The sequence below is a fragment of the Fistularia commersonii genome, chromosome 1 (assembly GCF_037954325.1).
Source record: "Fistularia commersonii isolate RoL2024-O1a breed Wild chromosome 1, RoL_Fcom_v1.0, whole genome shotgun sequence".
Taxonomy (NCBI): Eukaryota; Metazoa; Chordata; class Actinopteri; order Syngnathiformes; family Fistulariidae; genus Fistularia; species Fistularia commersonii.
In genome coordinates, this window is record NC_141284.1 from 28,768,585 (window position 1) to 28,789,630 (window position 21,046).

At 47.7% G+C, this 21,046-nt stretch overlaps 1 protein-coding gene across 4 annotated transcripts in view; it reads left to right on the top strand.

The window, feature by feature from the left end:
- Positions 1-18,110, top strand: part of smoc1 (SPARC related modular calcium binding 1) — a 63,732-nt gene extending 45,622 nt beyond the window's left edge. For 2 of the 4 annotated variants that reach the window (XM_086159052.1, XM_086159071.1), the window contains exons 9-14: positions 2,931-3,123; positions 5,245-5,327; positions 8,081-8,186; positions 8,376-8,620; positions 9,719-9,772; positions 17,312-18,110. In XM_086159052.1, the coding sequence (XP_086015178.1) occupies positions 2,931-3,123; positions 5,245-5,327; positions 8,081-8,186; positions 8,376-8,620; positions 9,719-9,772; positions 17,312-17,328 (698 nt within the window). In that variant the 3' untranslated portion in view covers positions 17,329-18,110. The remainder of the gene's footprint in view (positions 1-2,930; positions 3,124-5,244; positions 5,328-8,080; positions 8,187-8,375; positions 8,621-9,718; positions 9,773-17,311) is intronic. The other 2 variants (XM_086159043.1, XM_086159062.1) reach the window with 1 other exon arrangement.
- Positions 18,111-21,046: the final 2,936 nt, after the last annotated feature.

Here is a 21,046-nt window from a genome sequence, read left to right on the forward strand (position 1 = left end):
TTGCCACATTCGAGGAACAGCGACCGCTCGGTCCGTCGCACGGGAAAAGGCGCCATATTTGCACGGCTTAATGCGTCGCACTTCTTTTCAAACTGAAAAAAAATGGGTCAGGAGCGCTGAGAGAAAACCATCTCCACGGCGACAGCTCTGTTGGACTTGGCTTAAGAGTGAGCGATGTTCTAAATGGAAGTGAATGTAAATACAGTGACAAACACACACACACACACACACAATTCCGTGCAACGAGTTGTTGGTGGAGCATCTGAACAGCAGAGGATGTTCTTGTTAGATCGTTAGAAGGGAAGTGGAGCTCTTTCCACCCCGGCCGACTTGTTTTTCCCAAAAAAATGGATGAGGAAGTTCTGACAATTATTCTAAAGAGTTTGGTCCAGATCTGCTCGATGAAGGTTTGTGGCAGCAAGATAGAACATATTTGTTTGAATGAGAGGAATTCCTGTGGAACGGTGAGGCGGCAGGGAGTGGAGATCTATAAGGTGGAGCATTTCAACAGTCCAGAGTGCAGGAGAGTGTGGAGAAGAGGTGAAGAAACAGGTTCAAGCAGGTTGGAATGAGTGGAGAAAAGTGTCAGGGGTACGAAGAGATAGAAGAACATCAGCCAGAGGGGAAGGAAAGCCCGAGGTGAGATGATCTACAAACACCGACCAAAAGATAGGAAGCAGAGCCGGAGGTGACAGAGATGAAGACGCTGAGGTTCCAGGATGGAGAGGATCAGGAAGGAGTCCATCAGAGGGACGACACGTGTTTTGGAGATCAAGCCAGGCTGAGATGGTTTGATCATGGACAGAGGAGGGAGAGTGAAGATCTGGGTAGACGGAAGCTTGAACAGGAGGTCCAGAGGAAGAGCAAAGTTTGATGAATATGACGTTAGCTGGTGTGAGAGAGGAGGATCCAGAGCGCAGGGTTAGACGGTTAGAAGGTTGACTCGCTGTGGAGACCCTGAAGGGAAAAGACCAAAGGAGGAGAAGAAGAAGAAGTCCAGACCTGCTCTACGTTTATCACAGTGACAAAGTGGCTGAAGAAAGAAAAGAAAGCTGTTGACCAACAGACAAACATGATGTTGACATCTTTGTTTGTTGACCTTCAACACGTTTGAAAATGTCGTGCGACGTTTCAACCGCGTGGCGATTCAGTTCTCTGTTAGCGTCACGTATCGACGCATTAAACAGCCGGTCGGCGTCTTTTTCCGATGCCGAAGTCCACATCAGTGTCTTTTTCTAAACCGGGGGCCTCAAACTTGCGGCCTGCAGAACCATAGTTTGTTGCTTCCGCCTTTATGGAACTTTAATATGTAAAGTGGCATAAAAGCATACATGTCTAACTCGCGGAAGACACTATCGACCGCAGGCCGCGAGTTTGACACGTCCCAACAAAAAAGAAAGTTTGTATTTTCCACATCTTTCCGTTCCAAGTGAGAAATCGCATTCGTCCAAAAAAAAAAAGTAGTGGTTCTCCAGCTTCTCGGGCGAATCTGTGTTTGACAGAAGACTCGTTTTAACTTTGACCGTCCTGCGCCTCTTAGACCTCCAGGCCATCGCCGCCTGCCTGCTCTCAGCATCGCCATTCTGGACGGTTAATATCAATGAAAACAGCCAGGTTTGTCAGGCTGCTGTTACTGTGGCAACACACGTCCTGCCAACGCACTCAGACATGTTTTAACCTGTTAATCCAGCCTAAACTTGCAAGATTACTGTTTGTGCAACAGTATTGTGAACGTCTTGTCTACGAAATAACATCTAGTAAGTTACTGTGGTTTGCCAAGATGCTATCGCCCTATTTGATCAATTTTTGCATCAGCTACATAAAAAAATGAGAATTAAATCTCTCCTACCGTAACTTAGTTTGTATACAATCATAGAAACCTTTGTTGTCGTCTACGTGGCCGTTGGCGTCACCAGGTTAGTTTTACCCGTCGGCGCAAAACACGTCCTCTGTGCTTCCCTTTCAATGTGAACGAGGGAGAAGCAGGACGGCACACGGGTCAAAACCAGCTTCAAAATCAAGGCCAGCAAAGACGCAAACAGGCAAGAGGTGGTAAAAGTGGCCGGTCTGTTCGTGGCAAGCGTGTTGCTACGCTAACGGAGAGAGAGAGCGTCCGCAGACGCCGGGCGACTCGTCGTCGGCTTCCTCCTTCCTTCCGTGACGGTGCCGCTTCCCGTTCTTTCCTCATCAGATGCTCATCAGCGGGTTGTTGACGTCCTCGCGGGAGAACCTCCGGCGTCTCCTGCCTGTGGTGTTTCTTCCTTCACTCGTTTCCCGAGGACCTTTTGCTGGGCGTTCTGCGTTGGTGTTTGTTTAAAACCTCGCGGCACCCGCGAAGCCCGTTCCGGCAGCTTAGCTCGGCTAAAGACGTCGCTCGCATCCGGGGAGAAGCGTCGAGAACCGAGCCGTGGAGCCGTAGGACGTTAAGGAAAGCGGTGTAGCTTAGCATCGGCCCCTTTGTTTCCCTCGGATTGGAAACGGCGCCCAAAAGCAGCACAATATGGCATCGTTAGCATATGTGCCGCGCCGTACCGAACCGGCCCGAACGTGTGCGGAAAGCCGAAGTTGACACAAGCGACCTCAACCTAGCGTGCGTGATGCTAGGCTAACGACGGCGCCGCCGCTTGGTTAAAATAGGTGTGAGTCTTAAACCAATAAGAGTCCATTGCGTTGTTCTAGAATGAGCGAAACCGTAAGAGTTGGTCCTCTGTAAACCTCCATGTAACATGTATTTATTGCTTAGAAAAGCCAGCGAAAGGCACATGAGTAAAAAGAAGGCGTTTGAAAACCTTTGGATTTGGACGGGATCTTCCTCCCCGTCGAATGTAATCGCTTATTGACGTTGTGACAGAACCGCCCTTTTCTCTATGTGTGTGTGTGTGAGCGCAGTGTGTTTCTGGTTCTCTTGATTGTGTCTCTCGTGGTTTTAGAGAAAGTTCCCTCTTGTGACCAGGAGAGACAGAGTGCGCTGGAAGAGGCTCGGCAGAATCCCCGCGAGGCCATTTTCATTCCCGACTGCGGGCCGGGGGGCCTCTACAAACCCGTCCAGTGCCACCAGTCCACAGGTTACTGCTGGTGCGTTCTGGTTGACACGGGACGGCCCATTCCTGGAACCTCCACCAGGTAAACCCTCATGGACCCGTCACGTGACCTACACCTCGGAGCGCCTTAAGATACAAGAGACAGGAATCAAGAGAAGATAAAAACTTGACTGATCCTCGTCGGGGAAACTCCTTTGTCGCAGCAGCGAAACAGTGAGAATGCTAAGAAATAAACAAACAAACAAGAAATCAAATGTGATTTAAATAGACTGGCAGAAGATAGCAGGACATCCACCAATCGATAGATGGCAGACGACGCCAACACCATCAGGGATAACGATGGGCAACATAAGATAAGATAAACTTTATTGATCCTCAAAGGGGAAATTCTTTTGTCTCAGAAGCCTGACGGTTATAATGTCAAAAAAAGCAAGTGAATATAAATAGAGAGACAGAAGATAGCAAGACATCAGATAAATAGAGCGCAGACAACGAGAACAACAACATCAGGGATACAGTGGGCAACGAAAAATACACGACCGGAACAAAACAACGATATAAATAGAGTGACAAAAATAAATAGCAATGGATGAAATAAATACACAAAAATAAGCAGAGTTAATGAACGGGCGAAGGTAGTGAGGTTGTGGAATTGTGAAAATCCCCGCCTGTTAGCCAATCAAGGCGCCGCTGAGACTCTCAGTACTCGCGTTGTGTTTTTCTAAAGGATGCCGTGTTTTCCGAACTATCGAGCGCACCTCAATCTAAACCGCATTGGATAAAAATATCAAAATAAATCTAAGTGTGCATAGAATTCTCTATAAGCCGCAGGTGTCCATGTTGTAACGTGATATATATTTTGCTAAACTTTTAATTAAATACATCCCGGTAACATCCACAAACACGCTCTGGAAAGGCATTTTTCCAAACAGTGGCTGCGACACACCAGATTAAAAAGATAAACAATAAATAAGACAAGGAAAAGCTGTCCTCCTCCAGCTGATCGACGTCTCGGTCTTCCTCCTGCGCACTGAAACCGCTGAAGTCGGAAGTGAACGGCATGGGAATTTCCCGCTCGTCTCACGGGCCCGATGTGACGAGGCGAAATGATTTGGCGGCGTGAAGCTGGTCAGCCACCAAAAGCATCCATGAATTAGCAGCATCGTTGTTTAAGCCGCAGCGTTCAAAGCCTGTGGGGGGAAAAAAGTAGCGCTCAGTAGACTCCGGGCCAACAGGGGGCGCTAGACTAAAAACAAACATCCTCACATCGAAAAACAAACAGCAATATGACAAGATCAAGGATTACCGAATTAATCACAATCATATTTGGAGCTGGAAGGGGTGTTTGGAAAAGACGGAGTTGCCCAAACTCGCCTGCCTTTGGAGGTACAAAGGGATATTAGAGTGCAGGATGTGCACGGCGCCTTTGCAGCACTCTGTTCGTGAGTATCTTTTTAAAGGTATGCGGATGTGCCGGCTCTTCTGGACCAACGCAGGTAAATCTACAGTTTGGAAAGAACAGCGGGGGAATCTCAAGGCAAAAATCCAATCGGTCGCCACGGCAGCCGCCGTCAAGGAAACCGATAAGAAAACAACCCGAGTTCCAAATGTATGTCAATAATGTTTATATCTTCAACAGTTAATTCAGGTCATTTTAGCTGAACAAGAACTAAAAAAAAATGTATGTTTGTAAGCGCTGGGTCAGAATGTCACCATAAAGAAGAATTAAAAATCCCCCAGTTTGCTTGAGAATTTTCCAATCAGTTAACGTTTTAATATTCCAGAACAAATCTCGAAGCAAAATGACACGGAAGTAAAATTTCTCCTGGATCTTCCCCCCGAAGGACGCGTGTCAGCGCTGGACAGCGGCGCCGACTAAAAAAAAAAAAAAAAAAGAAAAACAACGCCAAATGAAACACACATGGTCAAGTTTCCATCCTCTTCACGAAGCCCCGATACGTCGGCCAGGAGAAAAGCGATCGTGCTACACGTGTATTGTCACCACTCCGTCCACGTCGCGCCACTTTCTGTTCTAAGGCTTCATTTCTGAAGGTCGGCGGCGCCGATCGGCTTCCGCTTTCTTTACTTTCAAATATCCGCTTTGACGACCCTTTTTTTTTGTTTTCGCCGCACATTTCACCCCTTCTGCGGGTCTCATGCAAGCGCTTTCCCCCCCCGCCGTCGTGTGGTCTTTGTCTGACAGGTACCAGACGCCGGAGTGCGACGGCGCCGCTCGCTCGCGGTCCTCGGACTCGGAGGACGCATCCCAGGCCAGAGAGCTGACAGGTTGGCGGATTCTTTTTTTCTCGACGCTTTTCAAACACCAGCGCGAATCCACTTCTCGGTTCGGCTTTGACCCCAAAAAAAAAAAAAAAAATTGAATATTTTGATAAAGAAATTGGACTTGTTTGTAAATAAAGGTCAGAGATGAGGAGGTCGTAACCCCTCCTTCCTCCTCCTTCCCGTCCCTTGTTACTGCTCACTTACTTTTGTTGCCTCTGTTTCCCCATCATTTGAGGTTGAATCAGTAACTGCCACTTAACTCCCCCGTCTGGTGGGTTTACAGAGTGGAGCGTGACTCCTGGCTGCGCCGCAGATGTGTGGCATGTTTTATGGGAGGTGTGTGTGTGTGTGTGTGTGTGTGTGTGTGTGTGAAGGGGGGTTGGGGCTGCTGGTGGTGTCGGAGAACGCAGGTTGGAGTTGTTTCGTGCAAGAAAGAGGGGATGATCTGAGGCGCCACAACAAGGAGGAGCAGGTTAGAAGCGGTTCAGGTCCAGGGAGGGAAGGCAGATTCTCGGGGCGACGCTCGGACGGCGTGCCGACCGGCGCCGTCCGAGCGTCGCCCCAAGAATCTTCCACGCGAAATGCAGGTTTTTCCTGAGAGCTGGAGCTGAGCTGTATCGACGGACTCGTGTCGGATGAACAACGGGTTAGATAAGATAAGATGGTTGATCCTCAAAGGGGAAATTCCTTTGTCACAGCAGCGGAGCAGTTATAATGTCAAAAAATAAAAAAGTTAAATAAAGATGAATATAATTATAACTAGAGAGACAGAAGATAGCAATCCACAAATACAGTAAATAGACGGCAGCAACAACAAATTCAGGGATAATAATGGACAACATCAAGGAACAGTAAGGATGAGAAATATACAACCAGAACTAAATGACAATATAAATAATGTGACAACCATTGATGGATGGACGGGCAGGCGGGCGGGAGGGCGGGCGGACGGATGGATGGATGGATGGATGGACGGATGGACAGATGATAGATGGACGGACGGATGGATGGATGGATGGACAGATGATGGATGAACGGACGGATGGATGGACGATGGATGGACGGACAGACGGATGGTGGACGGACGGACGGATGATGGATGGATGGATGGATAGATGGATGGACAGACGGAGGGACGGATGATGGATGGATGGATGGATAGATGGATGGACAGACGGAGGGACGGATGATGGATGGATGGATGGATGGATGGATGGATGGATGGATGGATGGATGGATGGATGGACAGATGATGGATGGATGGATGGATAGATGAACGGACGAATGGATGGACGGATGATGGGTGGATGGATGGACGGATGGACGGACGGACGGACGGACTGATGGACGGACGGACGGACGGACTGATGGACGATGGATGGACAGATGATGGATGGATGGATGGACGGATGGACGGACAAAGAGACAGCTGGACAGATAGACGTGTGTTGAGACTGAACTGTGTCAACTAGAAATCGTTCTGGTCCTGAAAGCATCAGCGGGCCAACATCTCCCAGAGGGACGTCCTGGATCCTCTTCATCGCCCAAAGCCGGAGCGAGAAGCTTCAGGAAGCTTCAGGAAGCTTCAGGAAGCTTCAGGAAGTTTCCTCCAGGCTGAGGAACGCGGAGGATTTTATCAGGATTTCTTAAACCGACTCACAAATTCTCACGAGACGTCTGGGGATGAAGGTCTGGCTGGACGCAGTGGTCCGATGGACTGCGTTTTCATTTTGCAAGCTACAGGCCGCCAAGTCCGAATGATCTGCCTAGTGTGAACATGCAAAACACAAATTTATTTATCTAACCGTAAGCGGCTGACGCAGAGTATTTTCCAACAGCTGAAAAATGCTGGAAAGATTTAGCAGATAATATAACCTACAATATTCATTTTGATAATAACACAAAATTGTAAACCGATTTTGGATCTCTTCACATTCCCCTTCTTTGAAAAGGCAGTGGTCGTCTAACAGATCGACGCGCTTCAAAGATGATGTCCTGAAAAAGAAAAGGGTTTTGCCTCCTTACTTGGTCCTCCTCTCATTTTGAGACACTTTTTAAAGTTTAGCACAAATAAACTGCTGGTTAACTTGGAGTCACTAGAGGTTTTCAGTCGCCGCCGCGAATCAACGCGCTTGACGAAAACAGCCGAGCTCGTGTTTGGGTTTGAACGAACCGATGAACGACTCGTTCAAAACATCACGTGGGTGACAATTAATCCGTCGTGGCGATGGATTGTTGACATCTGCCCGAAAGTCAGAAGTCAAAATGATCCAATGAAGGGTTTGCCGGAGAAGGAAGGCCGATCCCAAGGAGGAGGGGAGGAAGTGCGGGTGAAAAGGAAAAAAAAAAAAAAAAGACAAAATGAGAAGATTATTTGACTGCGCAGCTGCGTTTGAAGTTTTCCTTTAAGAGACACAATTAGGGGGAAAAATTTGCACCGGTTTAGCGAGCAGTTAAAAGCGTACATCTGGGCAATTAAAAGGAGCTACCCAAGGTGTTCAGAGGCGAGTCGTAAAAGTTAACAGGTCTGCGCCGCTCTGCCGTCATCCTCCACCTCGGACGAAGCGGCCCGGACGCCGTTTCGGGAACCGTAGCCGAGGCCACGTTTTCGGGGTTATTTTTTTTTTTTGAACACCTTGTTTGAACATCGGTATTTGTGTGTGTGCGCTGGTCACGCCAACGTCGAGCGAGCGCAGCATCTCCAATTAGCTGCGGAATGTAATTTTTGGGTGAATTCTGTCTGTAATATGTGCCAGGCTGCCCGGAGGGGAAGAAAGTGGAATTCGTTACGAGCCTGTTAGACGCCCTCACCACAGACATGGTTCAAGCCATAAACTCACCGGCGCCCTCTGGTGGCGGGAGGTAAGCGTAAACCCAACTTTCTTTTACAGCGTCGATTCTCATGCGGGGCAAAGATTTGGGACGATTTTGACTTTTCGCTCGAAATACAGACGTTTGGAATTACGAGCTTGTGAACCAGCACACAATCAGAGTTTGTTGTCCACCGTTCCGGCGCCTGAAATGTCCTCCCAAAAAAAAAAAACCCGGCAGGTTCGTGGAACCCGACCCCAGCCACACCTTGGAGGAGAGGGTGGTGCACTGGTACTTCGCCCAGCTGGACGTCAACGGCAGCAACGACATCAACAAGAAGGAGCTCAAGCCCTTCAAGAGGTACCTCAAGAAGAAGGCCAAACCCAAGAAGTGCGCCCGCAAGTTCACCGATTCCTGCGACCTGAACAAGGACAGGGCCATTTCCCTGCAGGAGCTGAAGGGCTGCCTGGGCGTCAGCAAGGACGGTGAGCCAGGAAGGGAAAGGGGCTGAAACACGACAGCAAGTGTTGCTGCTTTCACATCTAGTATTTTTGTTTACAAGTAGCGCAGATGACCGATGCGGGAAGCGTCGTCTCATCACGACTCTTATGGCAAACCTTGGTTTGCAGTAAAACGCTTACCCGTCTTTGTTTTTGAATGATCATGTTAGTCGTCGCGACGAGCCCCGGTCCTATCGCGGAAAACATCTCGCCCTCTGTGGTTTCTGGATCGTGTTCCGCTGCGAGCCACGGGATTCTCGAGACGTGAAAAAGTCCCGCGCCGTACTTCAGGCGTCACCGGGGGGGGGACGTTCATGCAGACGGACGCCGGGGATGAAGTAGCTCCTTATAAAGCCGCTAGCTCGTTATCTCGGATACGACTCGGGCGTCGTCGCCGAGGCGATGCTACAAGGGGGAAAAGTCCCGCGACGAGACGTCGGCCGATCCTCGCCGACACTTTGTCGTTCCTGGGAAAGTGACATTTGCAAAACAAGGTCCCCCGCTGAGACGCTGAATCACAAAACACTCCAGGCGCCTCCCCTCCCGTCGCGTGAAACAAATGAGACATTTCGACTCATATTTCACAGCGTCACGGATTAAATCGTGGCCGGCCGGTAATTGCGCACATGTGACGGACAGATGTGCGCGGCGGACGGAGTCGAGGAGCCGCTTCGATCGACGGGAAGCGACGGCGGGATTCCGAGCAGAGATCGGCGCCCTAGAAATCTGTCGGAGAGGACGGTCGCTTGGAGGGCGGTAATTCGCCGGGTCGTTAAACCCGGCCGGGAGCCGACAAGACGCAATTAACATCGATAACAACGTGAACGTCTCAAGAGGAGGGGAATTACAATGTTTGTTTGTTTTTATGGCGCTAATAAAAGCTGGTAGCTGCGTGGAAAAGGGCCGCTGGGATGAGATTAGCACCGTGAAAAGCACCGTTTGTTTGCTCTACATCGACAAACATTGTTTACATGACAATAACAGCCGACAAATATTAGATTTGAACAGTTTTATTTCCCCTTTTTGCGTCTGATAAAAATGAAACGGAGATAAATATCTCAATCTGGTTCTTTCTTTCTCCAGGAGGCTCAACGACCAGCAGCAACCAAGGGACAAGGCAAGGGACTAGTTTGTTCAGTAAGGCCGACTAGTATGCTTCTACTAACCGTTCCTACTCCGTCCTGTAATCCTTTCACGAGCAGCTTCCTCCGCGCACGCCAAACCCTCACATCCCCGATTCCTTCCCTTTCACGCCAGTCGCTTTTTCGTCTTCGCCAAACGCCGCCAGCTCGGTGTTCACGGTTTGATTGACGGGCCGGAGAATTAAATCAACGTAAATCCGTCCCTAAAGATGACATGTGACAACTCGGTGTGAAGTCGGTTTCCACTGCGTGCGAAAAAAGGAAACTTTAGGAGACAAACTAATTTTCCACCTGCAATCCGTTGACCGCGGACGAACCCGATCCCGCGTGCACGTGGCTCATGACGTCATTGGGTTTTCTTTTAAAACACCGAGAACAGCGGCTCGTACAAAGGAAGGTATTTGGCCAGTAAGAAGGTTTCTTCTGTAGCGGCAAGAGACAACAGTTGGTGCAAATAAAATATAACTTCCATTGTTTTGAACTCGTACAATCTGGCGTTTTAATCAATTTTAAGACACGCTGTTCATCAAGAGGATAACAAGTATAATTCACTTCAGGTTCGTTCTTTCAAAGCGCATTAAAAATACAACTTTTCTTTACTTTGTCTCATCTCCTGTAATTTCCAGACTTTCCAGAAGTCGTCTTCTTCGGTGTCGGAGTTGAACGGACTCAGAATTTCCCGGTCGTTTCATCGGTCCGATGTGACGAGGAGAAATGTTTTAGCGGCGTGAAGCACGTTAGGGTCCCCCACCCGGAAAAGTCCACATATTAGCCGAACCGTTGGTTACGTGAAAAAAGTCGCGGCTTATCGTCCAGAAATTACGGTAATTGTTTAACGAAACTGAAAACCGTTTGTGGTCTAACGTTTATTTGTTTGCTCCCATCCTTCTCCACCAAAAGCTCGTCATTAGATATTTATCGATCTTATATGTCGTATCGCGGCGGCCGGCTCACTTGCGCCCCCTCTGGTGAGGCACGGGACTGGCTGCCTCCGCCGTTTATTATCCCATACGCAAGAATAATTCTGTCGCACACTAACAAGACAGAAAGTCATGGTTTCTATCAAAATGTGATCAATCTTTCAACAAATAGAGTAGAATAGAATGTACCTTTATCATATTAGCAACACGCTGAGAAACAAACCAAAAATCAGCTTTTTTTATTTAAGGATAATTGGAATCAGACAGAAAATATATTTATAACAGCCCAGGGGACAAATTCATTCATTCATTGTCTGTCACTTCTGCTGCCAATGGACCAGTATTACTACTTCTTCTTCTTTCTTCTTCTTCTTCTTCTTCTTCTTCTTCTTCCTTTTTCTTCTTCCTTCTTCTGCTTCTTCTTCCTTCTTCTTCATTTCTCTTCCTCTTCCTGTTCTTCTTCCTCTTTTTCTTCTTCCTTCTTTTTCTTCCTTCTTCCTTCTTCTTTCTTCTTCTTCTTCTTCTTCTTCTTCCCCCCTTCAGGGGTCTACACAGCAAATCCACCTTCCTCTCTCACACCAACTATCTTCATATCCTCTCTCACGACATCCATCCATCTTCTCTTCTATCTTCCTCTAGACCTCCAATTCCAGCATCCGTCTACCTCTATCCCTCCTCTGTCCATGACCCGACCATCTCCGTCTGGCTTCTCTGACCTTCTCTCCAAAACATCTAACATGTGTCGTCCCTCTGATGGACTCATTCCTGACCCTCTCCATCCTGGTCCCTCCCAAAGAGAACCTCAACATCTTCATCTCTGAATAGACAAATATTACTCTTTATTTTAATAATAAATTTAGTTTCGACAATGTAGTTTCACTTTAATTATTTGTCATGAATTTTCGCCCCTCGGCGACTCTTAACTTCACCTCCAGTCTTTAAAAACTGCGCTCAGCAGGTCTCAAAGTCGCCCCCAGCGAGTTCCCGGTCTGAGGAGGAGCTGCCCGAAGCGTGGCGAGACCACGTGAGGGGTTTTAAGGTCCCGACCCATGTGACGCCTGGCGTGGGACCTCGCCTCGGCTCTTTTCCTCCGCCGTCCTTCGGTCCCATCAGGGCTTCCCCACGGAGCCGCGAGCCGCTCCCGCCGCTCGCTGTTGACTCTGGCCGGCGGGCGCCACATAGCGATGAGCTCATGTGTTTTCCCTGGCGCTGCCCGCCAGCGCCTGCCGAACGGTGGCTCGCGAAACCCGAGGCCTCTCGGGGGCCGCCGGCCGCCAGGATAAACAACATTAGCATCGGAGGCAACATTAGCATCGGACGCTCGCGTCTTTTTATTTCGCTCCGGTCTCTGAAAGCCGGGCGCAAACACAACGACAGGTTTATGCGGCCGCTCGCGCCGCCACTCAAAGCGCCCGGCCCGGCGGCGACGCCGAGGAGGGCGATTCGCTATGTGGTGACGGCGAGAGAGCGAGGCGAGAGAGAGAGAGCGAGCCTGGAAGTAGCCGGAGCTCGGAAAACATATGGCATCATTCGAACTTGACAAAGATAGACGGCCGTTGTGCTGGATTCCACCCCGCTGCCTCTAAATGGCCTGGATCCTTTTCAGTCAAGCCGCGTTGGCCAGGCTTTAAATCCTCGCCGCTCCGGCCGCTCGCCCGCTGTTGTCGGACATATTTACAGTTTACAGAACACGCTGGTTTATTTCGGAGAGGAGGGCCGGGAACGGCCGCGCCGGGTCCCTGAAACCCGCGAAGGGAAATATCCAAATGCGTCCCGGGGTCGGCGGCGGCCGTCATACGATTTCCGCAAGCGTGGATTTCAGATTTCTGGTTGTATGCGATTAAAAAAAAAAAAAGTTAAAGTTTAAAACGTTGCACAGATGTAACTGTATTCCCGCGACCTCTGAATGATAATATTGGTCGTTTCATTCATTTGTTTTTATGGAAACTTTCCCCGCAGTCGGGGTGAAGGGGCTCCCGGAGCCGATCCCGGACGCCGTCGGCGAGAGGCGGGGTTCGCGCCGGGCGCCGCTCGATCACAAACGTTCGCTCTATTTCACGTCGTGTGGAGAATGGCGGCCGTTGGCCAGGCTTGTCGTCGAGAGCTGGAGCTCCTGCGACCCGGAGCGTCGGGATGTGGCATAAAAAGTGAATGAGTGAAGAATGTTGCCAGGAGATGGAGATGTGGGCGCTCTGATTCTGTTTACTTTTAAAAGCAACTTAGTAAAAAATACACTCATGCTTGTTTAAGCACTAACAAATGTTTCTGCATGTACACACACACACACACACACACTGATTCCAAGACGTTCAGCGGCGGATGAATGTGTTTTCTGCTGCGACATTGTTCCAGTGACATTTAGATGGATTTAGAAATAATTCAACCCTGAATGAATGGTTTGGGAAGAGCGATCTTTGAGCGGGAAGCTCTTCATGGGTGCGTTTGAATCGAAAACAAATGGACCGAGTGTCGAAACAGGTGCTTGAAATACAACATCCGTCTGGAACACGAGAAAAACACCCCATTCGACACTTTCAACGTAAATATGAGGAAACGCTAACTCCGCTTTTATTTCTGTTCGGTTTCGATATACACACTCGTGTTGACGAAGACGTGCCGCGACAAAGTTTGTGGAAAAACGATGAGAAAACGGGGGTCAGATAGATAAATAGATATCTAACATGTGATGCTAAGAAGAAAAACATACGACCATTCACTCTCTCCTTCACGCGACAGATACAGGACCGTCTCAGAAAATTAGAATATTGTGATAAAGTTCTTTATTTTCTGTAATGCAATTACAAAAACAAAAATGTCATACATTCTGGATTCATTACAACTGAAATATTGCAAGCCTTTTATTATTTAATATTGCCTATCATGGCTTACATCTTAAGTAAACTCAAAAATCCTATCTCAAAATATTAGCATATCATGAAAAAGTCATTTTGGTTTTTTTTGTTTTGTTTTTTTTATCTCAATATTCTAATTTTCTGAGACAGTCCTATAAAGAATAATAAGATAAGATAAAAACTTTATTGATCCCCATTGGGGAAATTTGTTTGTCACAGCGGCGCAACAATAACAAGATCAGTAAATATGAACATATTTATATAAATAGAAGAGATAATTAAAAGATAACAAAAAATATCTATAGAAAATAGATAACAAAACAAACAAGGATAAAAATAGATACTATTTCCATTTAGAGAATTCAACTATTCGGTCTCTCATTCGCACGACGATGGAGATTTATGGAGGCGGTTCAGGATGACGAGAAGTTAGTCGGAGGGTGAGATGGAGAAGGTTTATTATTATGAAGGGAAAAGAAGAAGAAGTTGACTTCGAAGTGTCGGCACGAACCCAGACTGTTTTTTTGACTCTAATCCAAGCAGTTGACGTATGTAATGAGGTGTTTTTGTTTGGACGGATCAGTTCTCGTCCATAAGATCAGGTGCGCTCGGACGCCCCGGAGGCTCTGGACGTCCGAGCCTCGCCCTCTTCCTTCTGTAGGTAACCAGAGTTGAGCGGTGAGGCCCGGTAACGCTCGGATACGCCTCCCGCTTTGCCGCGCCGACCTCGGCTTTTCATCAAACGCAATTTTACGCTCCGTCCCGTGAGCGGACCTCTTCTTTCCCCCGTCTACTTTTCCCGAGCGTCTTTATCCGTCCGGTCCCAGGTGAGACCAAAGCATCGGCCGCGAGACAGGATCTTCTTTCAGCTCCGCGGGCCGAGCGAGGCGTCCGAGGGAACAGAGCTTTGTGTTGTTACCGGCGCAGACGCTGAGGGGCGGCGGAGGGGGGGCTCCTCGCCACGGAGACGGGTAATTGCCGAGTGGATTCACCGGGGCTTCTCACAACGGAGACATTTATCCGGAGGGCTGGACGGGGGCGCGCTTGACCTCGCTGGAATGGCGGCGGCGCGATGGCGCGACGGCCCAGCGTCAAACGGCGTTGATAACAGCCGGCGCCGATTCATTTTGCTCATCAGTTTCACATCTCTACACATCTCTGTCACACGTTTTTCACTTTGCGCAAAAAAAAATCAACCCAAACAGCCTCTTTCCCGCTCATTACCGAAGCGTTTATGCACAGGATTCTCGCGCTGCGGCGTCCAGCTGCGCCGTATTTGAAGGAGGTGTCAGTCCGCGCGTCGCTCGCACTGCCAGGAACGTTCTGGACCTTCTGTACCACCTACATCACCTCGGCGACCCGCCGACCTTCTCGTCCTTCTCCACCGGGTCACAAACGCCAGCTATAATTTGGTTTACGAGTCGCTCGAATCCACTTGGTGTCGCTACCATGTTAGCATGTGGGCGGGGTACACGACAGCCAATGAGAGTGCAGGATGTAGGGAGGTGGGGCGTCAAACCTGCAGTTTACGATCGTTGCTGATTGAAACGGTGAGAAACGTCTGCGTTCAAAACGCGCCCGATGATTCCTGAGGGTGAGAAAGCTAAAAACACTCGCTGTCACCATCACACTCCATGCATCAGTGATACATTCATGTTTTTTGTTGTTTTTTTACGGGGAGAAGAACAGCCTGCAGTCCCTCTGTGGTGATATCTAAAAAAAAAAGTTTGATATTTGGGATTGAGTCCTAGTTCTTGGGTTCTACTGAAAACCATTGTTCTCGTAGCCACGGTCCTGATGCTCGGCCGTAATATTTTATTTCGAGCGCTTCTGAGTACAGAGAGGCCTCGACTATCTGCTTCCACATCTCATAATATAATTGATTGATAATAAGAATTAATAGAGAAAAATAATAAATGCAATGTAATAAAAATAGATTTTATTTATTTATTTTTTTTTATTTTATTTTTTTATTTCTCAAAAAATTTTAGGGGGATTTTTTTGGGTACTTCCCTTTATGATTTTCAAACTGACTCTTAAAGTGAAGTTTAAAATGATGTTTTTTATGCTGACGCGTCTCAAAACAGACCCGTTGGTTCCTGAGGGTGAGAAAGCTAAACACACTCGCTGTCACCATCACACTCCATGCATCAGTGATATATTTATCTTTTTTGTTGTTTTTTTACGGTGAGAAGAACAGCCTGCAGTCCTTGTTTGGTGACATATAAAAGAAAAAAAGTTTGATGTTTAGGATTGAGTCCGTAATCCCAGTTCTGGGGTTCCACTGAAAACAGTTGTTCTAGTAGCCACGGTGCTGATGCTCCGCCGTAATATTTTATTTCGAGCGCTTTTAAGTACAGAGAGGACGACGTCTCGGACCGATCTCCCATATGTGTGGTAAAGTTGGATTTACGGCACTTCGGGGGGGATTGTGAAGTTTTATTCTCGGCACGTTGTTCTTCCCCATAAAGTAGAACTGCGGAAGCTTCCAGATGACTGAGCCTTCAACTTCGCCATTGACGGCGAGGGCACCTGTCCCCCCCCGAGCGCATAGACCCAGATGTCAGTTTGCGTGCACACACACACGCCTACACAGAACACACACCTGCAAAGGCGTGCACCGCACACACACACACACACTTCAGGTCATGTAAACGCAGTCACGTGTCCACGTGGGAGTGCCGAGCATGAGCCGCATACCTGCATGCACGTACGCCTAACACACACACACACACACACACACACACACACACACACACACACACACACACACACACTAGGAGGAGCACTTGACAGCCATCTGCAAGCAATCTGTCCCCTTCTACCCATCTTTTCTCCTCCTTTTTCCCTCTTCCCCTTTTCCTTCCCCTCTTTTCGCCTCCCTCCTCCCCAAGATCCCTTCCCTCTTTTCTTTTTTTTTGGGAAAATTCTGAAATCAAGCATAAAAAAAGAGCTTCTCATCTCATAATATAGTTAGTTAGTTAGTTAGTTAGTTAATCCTCTTCATTCCGGTTGGAACTGAAGACCTCGACTATCTGCTTCCACATCTCATAATATAATTGATGGATAATGATAATTAATGAGAAAAAAAAATAAATGCAATGTAATAAAAATAGAAAAAATTTTTTATTTTTTTTTTTGAATTTTTGGATTTTTTTTTTTTTTTTTTTTTTTTGGGGGGGACGTGGTTTTATGATTTTCAAACTGACTCTTTTAGTTTAAAATGACGTGCTAGCTGACGGGTCTCGTTGTTACTTTGCAAGCGACGTATTATCAGGAGTAATTATCCTAGCAGATGAAAGAGGGACGTTGTTACTGCTGGTTCTTGGATGAACTTTGAAAGGAACGTGTCCAAACCGAATTCCGCTCACTTGATTAAATGAGGTAAGAATAAAAATAAAGAGACGCCGGGGAGACGTAGGAAGGAAGCGAGCGCAGCGTCCTGGGCCCTTACGGCCTCCACGGCCTCCACGGCAGCGTCGAGCGTCCGGGGGATAAACACTCCCTTTTTGGGTTTTATGAGATCTGATTGATGCCGTTTCGTTTTTTCCGAACTTCCATTTTTCATCTTAAGCTCTGAATTTTTTTTAAATTTTTTTTATTCGTGTCATTCCAGGGGATTTGCCGGAATCCGATCGCTGCGTTTTTTTTTTTTTTCAAATACATTAAAAAATGTAATAAAGTGGACATTTTTGGCCAAAAAATGGCTTCTTTCAATATGCAACTGACGCGCCTCCTCGTCTCCCTTTTGTCTGGTTGCAGTCGGTCGTCTGGTGTGAGGAAAGAAGCTTCCAGAAGCTGAGGCGGGAGCAGGCGGCGAAGAGGAAAGGCTTCTGAAACCGCTCGACGGCGGCGAGAAAGATGGGGGAAAAAAAAAAAATCGAGAAGCTCCCGAGTCCCGAGGAAAAAAAAAAAAGAAAAAAAAAAAAAGAACGGGAAAAGCAAGAAGAAAAAGAAAGCGGCGCCAAAATACTTGCACTTTCTCCTCCCTGTGTTTGACATTTTATCTGTTTTTATGTTTCTTTTTCTCCTTGTAAAGTGACTGAGAAGGTGTCGGTGGGAGGAGGAGGAGGTGGAGAAGGTGTGAAGGCAGGCTCAGGAGGTGTGTGTTCGCTCGGCTGGCAGGACTTTGGGAAGACACTCCGATTTCTGGATTTCCGTCCTGGTCCTTTGCGGCCCAAGAGAACCCCCGCCCCCCAAAAAGGACACGGCCCCTTAGGCTAAATATCCCTCTGTATACACACTTACTCCTAAATGGGGAAAAACAAGTGTAGATCAATAAAAATGAAACTTGTGTAGGAAGGTGTAATAACTCCAGAACCCCGTAGAGAACCCTCTAGAAACGATCGGCTCCGGATTCAGACGTTTGTGAACGAAGCTCGTCACGCGCGACGGCCGTTTACGGCGGCGGCGGGTGACAGGATGCGCCGGCTAGCTGAGGCTAGCTGAGGCTAGCTACGTCTGTCTCGTTGTTTACTGTTTTTGTAAGGTGATTCAAAATAAATCTAGATGAATAAATCCTGGTTTATCACAGCCGGTTAGCTTAGGAGGCTACCTCTGACTTCTAATCATCCTTATTCTTTCTCTCGGTGAACATTTGTCGAAAATATCCAGAAGCGTGTTCATCACCCGTGCGCCGTGGAGACGACGGCGCCGCTAGCCGCTTTAGCTTTAGCACCACTAGCCAGCATCAACCAAGGCGTTACAGTCGCATCTTACAACCCATATGAGGACGTAAAGGGTTGAGCGGATCGAGCGGATCCCGACCTCACCGGATGATTTACAGAATCCCAGCATGAGCAAACACTCGGCGACAGCGGCCAGGAAGAAGCGCCGCGCAAAATCCACCCGACGGATCTAAACGCAATGTGAGAGAAATCGAAAGTGATTGTGCGATAGAGACGGGGGACGCGGCCAAAATCATCTCGCACTAATAACAACAGCAAGCTAACAGCTCCGTGGTTCTGGCCGACATGCAAATAGCTTTAATGTTCATAAAAGAAAACACGATAAAGGCAAAACAAATCGGTAGTTTTTGGACGGCGAATATTTTGTTGGAAATTTTTAGCTCGTGTAGCTAAAGTGCAGCGACGGTCTACAAGCCGGTGTTGGGGAAAGCTAGCTGCAGCTAAGCTATCCTGTCTGTTGACATTCGACACGAAAGCGAGTACACGAATTTCAGAAAAATATTTCCGCTATTTTCGGTGAACCCGACCCCTCAGTGTTTCACCGCTCTCTAAAAAAAACACACTTGAGATGAATTTAAAAATGCCACCCTGTGAAAAAAGCTTTTGTAAAAACAATTACATTCGGAGCTAAAGATGGACGGGTTTGGAAACGCGGCGCCCCGATTCCTCCTCGGCTCCGCCGTCTCGTCCAAATGCGGTTGTTTTTTTTTGGGTTGTTTAGAAAACGCTAAGATGGCAGAGAGAAAAAATCCGGTTTTAGTGCATTAATGGGTTATTGGCAAACGTAAACCAGTGAGAACGGCATGTCGAGCGCTGAAACGGACCGTTTCTGGTACGGTGGTTCACGCCATGTTTTTGGTTTTGTTTCACTTTGCCAATTATCAGTGCAGCCTTACATTGTAACCACCGTTTGTTTCTCCTCATGAGGCTCCAAAATATTTTCACTGATTTCAAAGATGCCGTTCTGTGACTCTGTTATTTCTCACCGTGACAGTGTTGAGTTTACTGTTGTGAATTTCCGTCGGGCTAAAATGACTTTTCGCCTCTCCGCTGCTGAAGACACCAAGAGTAGTGTATCCCATCATTGTCTCACACGCACACATACGCTTACACACACATAAAACAGCTAATGGAATAATAATGTGTTTCTACGTGGCTGGCCAAGCTCATCAGTTAAATTCAGGTTTATCATGGATAAGATAAACAAGAGGTGCCTTTCTACAAATACCAGGTCCTGAAATAAATATTTAAGTCCCCCGGTAACATCAAGAGAACATCTTGCACCATGTAAACACATCGGCGGCCCGTCGGAGCAGGCGCGCCGCCAAGCCAGTCTGCATGGCCTTACAGGAAAGGATTCGGCGGTTTAAAAATAATCCGGAGGCCGAGCTTCGATCGACGGGCAAACGACGATACGGAAGTTTTAATTTCAAGAAACACGTCTCTTTTGTCACATTGGGAAGTATTTGTGTCTCCAGATCATTAAGAATCCCTTTGTATGTCTTATTGCGGTGTGTGTGTGTGTGTGTGTGGGGGGGGGGTTACTCCGGAGAGTTATCACCGTTGTTTGGGTTGAAAAAAAAAAGGCTTCTGTTGTAAATATGTACAATAATCATATTTGTTGACTAAATTGTTGGGCAGACGGTTGTTTTCACTTCTCTGCAGTCCAACTCTTGAGAGCGGCGTTCCCCTGCACCGCCCAGCGCTAGCCTGGTAGCATTAGCTCGCTCGCCCCCGTGGAATGTTATCACCTCCGAACACGTCGTATTTTAACCTCGCTGCAGATATTTAACTTCTTCTTCCTGCGCTGTGAGCGACGTACAAAGTATCTGGCAATTAATCCACTCCGATCGGCTTGTGTCTCATTCGAAAGGTGGACGCCACAAAGAGAACTTCTTACCTTGAGGCCCGTGTGGTCTCTTGTGTGTGTGTGTGTGTGTGTGTGTGTGGGTCAGCTGAATGTTTCCAGACACCCCAGGGCAACGGATTGCTTGCGAGATTTGAAACAATCTAACAGGCCAGTAATGACCGCTAATCGCGATGGGGGTGAGGGAGTAGGGGGTTATTAGCCGGAGAGCTGGCAGATGATCGGCAGCCTGACAGCGAGAAGCAGACGCTCGATTCTGCTTCCATAATCCCACCGTCGCTTCGACCAGAAGCGGAACGTCGGCATCAGACCGGATCGTCCTCCAGCCGAACGACAGCGAACTTGCCGGGTGTGACGGTAAAAACCGGGAGGCGATAAATCATCGTAAATAGTTCGAGTAACCGCTGTAACCTTTTTTAATCCTGGAGATCGAGATGTGTCACGTTGGTGCTTCGCGAAACGTTTTCTTCCGCCGTAAGTTCCATAAAACGGTAAACTGGAAGTCACATTTACATTTATAGAATTAAAAGAAAAGATTAAAAGAAAAACATGTCAGATCCGTGATCTTCTCTTTATTTCTTGTTATTCTGATCATCGTCGTTCTGCATTTTCATTCAATTGGAATCAACCTTTCCTCGCCGTCCACTGAGGCTTCGACCTTTGTTTGTTGTCACATTCGCAGGAGGCCGTGTTTAGATTTCCCAGCACACGATAGCTGAGTAAAAAGGACAAAAAGGTGAATTCAAACGTGATATTCAGCGTTTTGTTTTGTTTTTTTTTTCAAACAGAGAGCGAAGAAAACGTAAGGACGGAAAGGGCTAGCAGGAACGATCCACCTGCAGGCGCTGGCGTTTCGCAAACACACACACACACACACACACACACACACACACACACCAGTCAAGCATCGTCCTGCAATCTCCATCGCCATCATGAAGCGTA